This window comes from Rhodamnia argentea, chromosome 2 (assembly GCF_020921035.1).
Source record: "Rhodamnia argentea isolate NSW1041297 chromosome 2, ASM2092103v1, whole genome shotgun sequence".
NCBI classification, from domain to species: Eukaryota; Viridiplantae; Streptophyta; class Magnoliopsida; order Myrtales; family Myrtaceae; genus Rhodamnia; species Rhodamnia argentea.
The window spans coordinates 25676211-25679091 of NC_063151.1; the positions used below are offsets into that span (position 1 = coordinate 25676211).

Genomic DNA, 2881 nt, shown 5'->3' on the forward strand with positions numbered 1-2881 from the left:
ACCTCAATCTTGAATATCTAAGCTGATAATATCTGTCATGAAAGATCTGTATCTGAACACTTTTGTATGAATTCTTTCTTCGGCGAGAAAGTCTAGGATGGGTGAGGTCCTTGTAGACGTGCTACATCATTACTATGGAACAAGGGAATCAACTCATTTACTGGAAAGAAATAGCGAAAGCTCCAATAATTTCGTAACGTGGGTGGATTACATTGTAAGAAAAGTTCGACCCGATTTGATGCAAGAAATATGCCTTAAGTATGTTAGGCCACGAAAACGTGGCACGCCCGGGATCGCCATAGCCAGAACTAGAAACACATGTCAAAGAGAAAATGGTTAGCAAACATGCCTTGTTTAGAATCCATCTTTATGCGGTTTCCGATGATTCTCGATATCAAGTCTTCCCCTCTATTCCTTTTGATTTGTCGCTGGCTAATGACAGAACCATCACAGAACGGAGGGGTGTGTTCTGAAAACTTCTAAGACAAAATGGCTAGACTTGTGCCTTTTATAGTGGTTTCGGCGCGAATCCTATCATCACGGGTCATGCCTTTTCGGCCTATACTAAGCCAACCCATATTAAAATATATTAAGAGTATATTTCATACTTTAGTAGACCAACCCATTATTAGTTTCAATTAATGCAGACCACATTAGGATAATTTTATCAAAATAACCTACACATCAATCGACTTTGACTTTAGTACTCCACTTTATTTCACAAAAACAGAACAAAGAAGATTGAGAGACTGCAGTCTCCTCAATCTCATCTTATTTCACATTAAGAAACGCATACTCTCATCATTCTGAATTGATCATGAGCCCTGATTGGCCCGAACTCCGCAGTAGGCCTTGATGAGGCTCTCGGCCTTGATACGGCTGTCGCTAGAGTCATAGTAGCAAAGGAAATCGATGTGATTGAAGGGCTTGTATTGTCGAGGTTGTGCTTCGTCGATGAACTCCTCGGGGGTCTCGATCGTCCCTGAGACGTACGAGAATGTCCCAAGGGAGTATCTCACTTGACTCTCTTCTCTAACCGCCACTCGGTGGTAACAAGCCTTGATCCTTCCATTGCTCCATGCCTGATCAAGAATAAACAACGCAAAATTAGAGATGATTTTGATGAACTCACATGAACTAGTGCATGGAAGAAATTTCACGAGCAAATAAGTGACTCACCAAACAGGCATCACCAGCCATGACCATGAAAGTTGAAGCCGAGGGCTCGAAAGTGAACCACTCGCCATCTTTGGTCTGCACTTCCAAGCCCCTAATGTTGTTCTGATGCAAGTAGGACAAGAAGCTCTTGTCTGTGTGAGCGATCGGGTTCATGCCGGCGTCGAGGTCTTCCGGCTTCTTGTACTTCAAGAATCGTAGGAGGTACGTGCAAGACTCGATGTAAGGGCCATAGCATTTCTCGACATCGTAGCTCTCGCAGACCATCCTGAACACTACTTTCTCTATCTCAGCTATGAACTTGCCATAGTCATGAACAGTTTTGCTGCAGCAACAAAAGAAAAATTTGAGAAGTTAAATTGGAGCAGTCAAACTTGGGGCGCCAACTTTTTTTTTCTCGATACCCTAAAACTTAAAGTTGAGAACTTGAGATGCTAAAACCTTATTGGAGAGTCCAACTCTGGTCATATTTTGCAAAGCAAACGTGTCTATAATGCGAGATCGCTTAATAAAGCAATAATTTTTGTTAGGTGTACCATCGAGTCATACAAAAGTTGACACAGTATAACACAGTTCAATTAAATGGGTTTTTCCCTAAGGGAGCCTGGAAAATTACATAACGAGCTTGTTTGTATATAATACATAAACGATCATCACACTTCATTCCATAGATATCCAAAGAGCAATGATGATTTGCAGAACTTGAAAAAGATTAATACCAGAAGTGGTCATTCCCAGATGGCCACATGATAGAGGTGAACTTTTCGCAGACTTCAAGCTTCTCGGCCCCGTCGATGTTCATGCCCTCGAGGAGAGGGGTGCCGGGTCTTGTGGGGAGATAGCCATGGGAAGGCTTGAGGTTGGTGTTCTTGATCTTGGTTTCATGGGGGAGGTCGAACAGATCCTCGGTCACGCTAAAGACGGAGTCATGAAGGCCAGGAGGGACATTGGGGTGATCGACGATGAAGCAACCATGATCCTCAAGAGCCTGCACGACTACTTTGCAAGCTTTTGCCCATGAACTTGTCCCCGGTATCATGCATTCCTGGGAGAAGGCTATCACTGGGATCTGGGACGCCATTTTTGTTCCTACCATCTCTCTCAGCTCTATCTCTCAGAGCACACACACTAAGAGCAAGATTCTGTTTTTAAGCTGGTCTCTTGTTCGTGAGCTCTTTGCTTGATGAAATCCCACAGCGTGGTTGAACTTTTTATAGGCAACTGAGGAAGAATTTTGTAATTTTTTCTTAGTCCAACCTGAGGGCCTGAGGGGCTGCAAAAGGACATAAAATAAGATAAAATAAAAGGCTGTGAAAGCACGCTGTCTAATGGAGACATCCTCTAGTGAATTCTGTACCAGTACTAAATTATATCTAAAGCATTAAGATATGGCGAGATCCGCGTGAAACATATATACGAGGTCATGTCACTAAACCCATTTTGCTTCTAATTCTCGTCTTTCACTCACAATAATCTCGGAGACCAAGTCCATCACCCTATGGGTGAAACTTTAGAAGACATGCCTAGATTAGATCGCCAAACTAGGTAAATCTATGACCAAGTTTCTCGCGATAAGTTTTGGATACGTGATGCAAAGATCAATAACAGCAAATGAAAATCACTTCATTCAAAAGTTGGCGTGATATAAATGTTGGAAATATGGGATAAATTGAAGGATGAACGAATGAAAAATTGATGCTCAAAG

General features: G+C 42.3%; 1 protein-coding gene across 1 annotated transcript; it reads right to left on the bottom strand.

Annotated features, from left to right (window-relative positions):
* Positions 1-744: 744 nt before the first annotated feature.
* Positions 745-2345, bottom strand: LOC115737468 (probable 2-oxoglutarate-dependent dioxygenase AOP1). Its single transcript, XM_030669586.2, has 3 exons — positions 1896-2345; positions 1180-1501; positions 745-1082 (listed from the first exon to the last, which is right to left on the bottom strand). The coding sequence occupies exons 1-3, from the start codon at positions 2270-2272 to the stop codon at positions 816-818; spliced, it is 966 nt and encodes a 321-aa protein (XP_030525446.1). The 5' UTR covers positions 2273-2345; the 3' UTR covers positions 745-815.
* Positions 2346-2881: the final 536 nt, after the last annotated feature.

Coding starts and splice junctions, on each gene's coding strand:
- LOC115737468 (XM_030669586.2), bottom strand. CDS start 2,272: ATGGTAGGAACAAAAATGGCGTCCCAGATCCCAGTGATAGCCTTCTCC. Junction 1,502..1,895: donor TCTGGGAATGACCACTTCTG/GTATTAATCTTT, acceptor TTGTTGCTGCAG/CAAAACTGTTCATGACTATG. Junction 1,083..1,179: donor TGGCTGGTGATGCCTGTTTG/GTGAGTCACTTA, acceptor ATTCTTGATCAG/GCATGGAGCAATGGAAGGAT.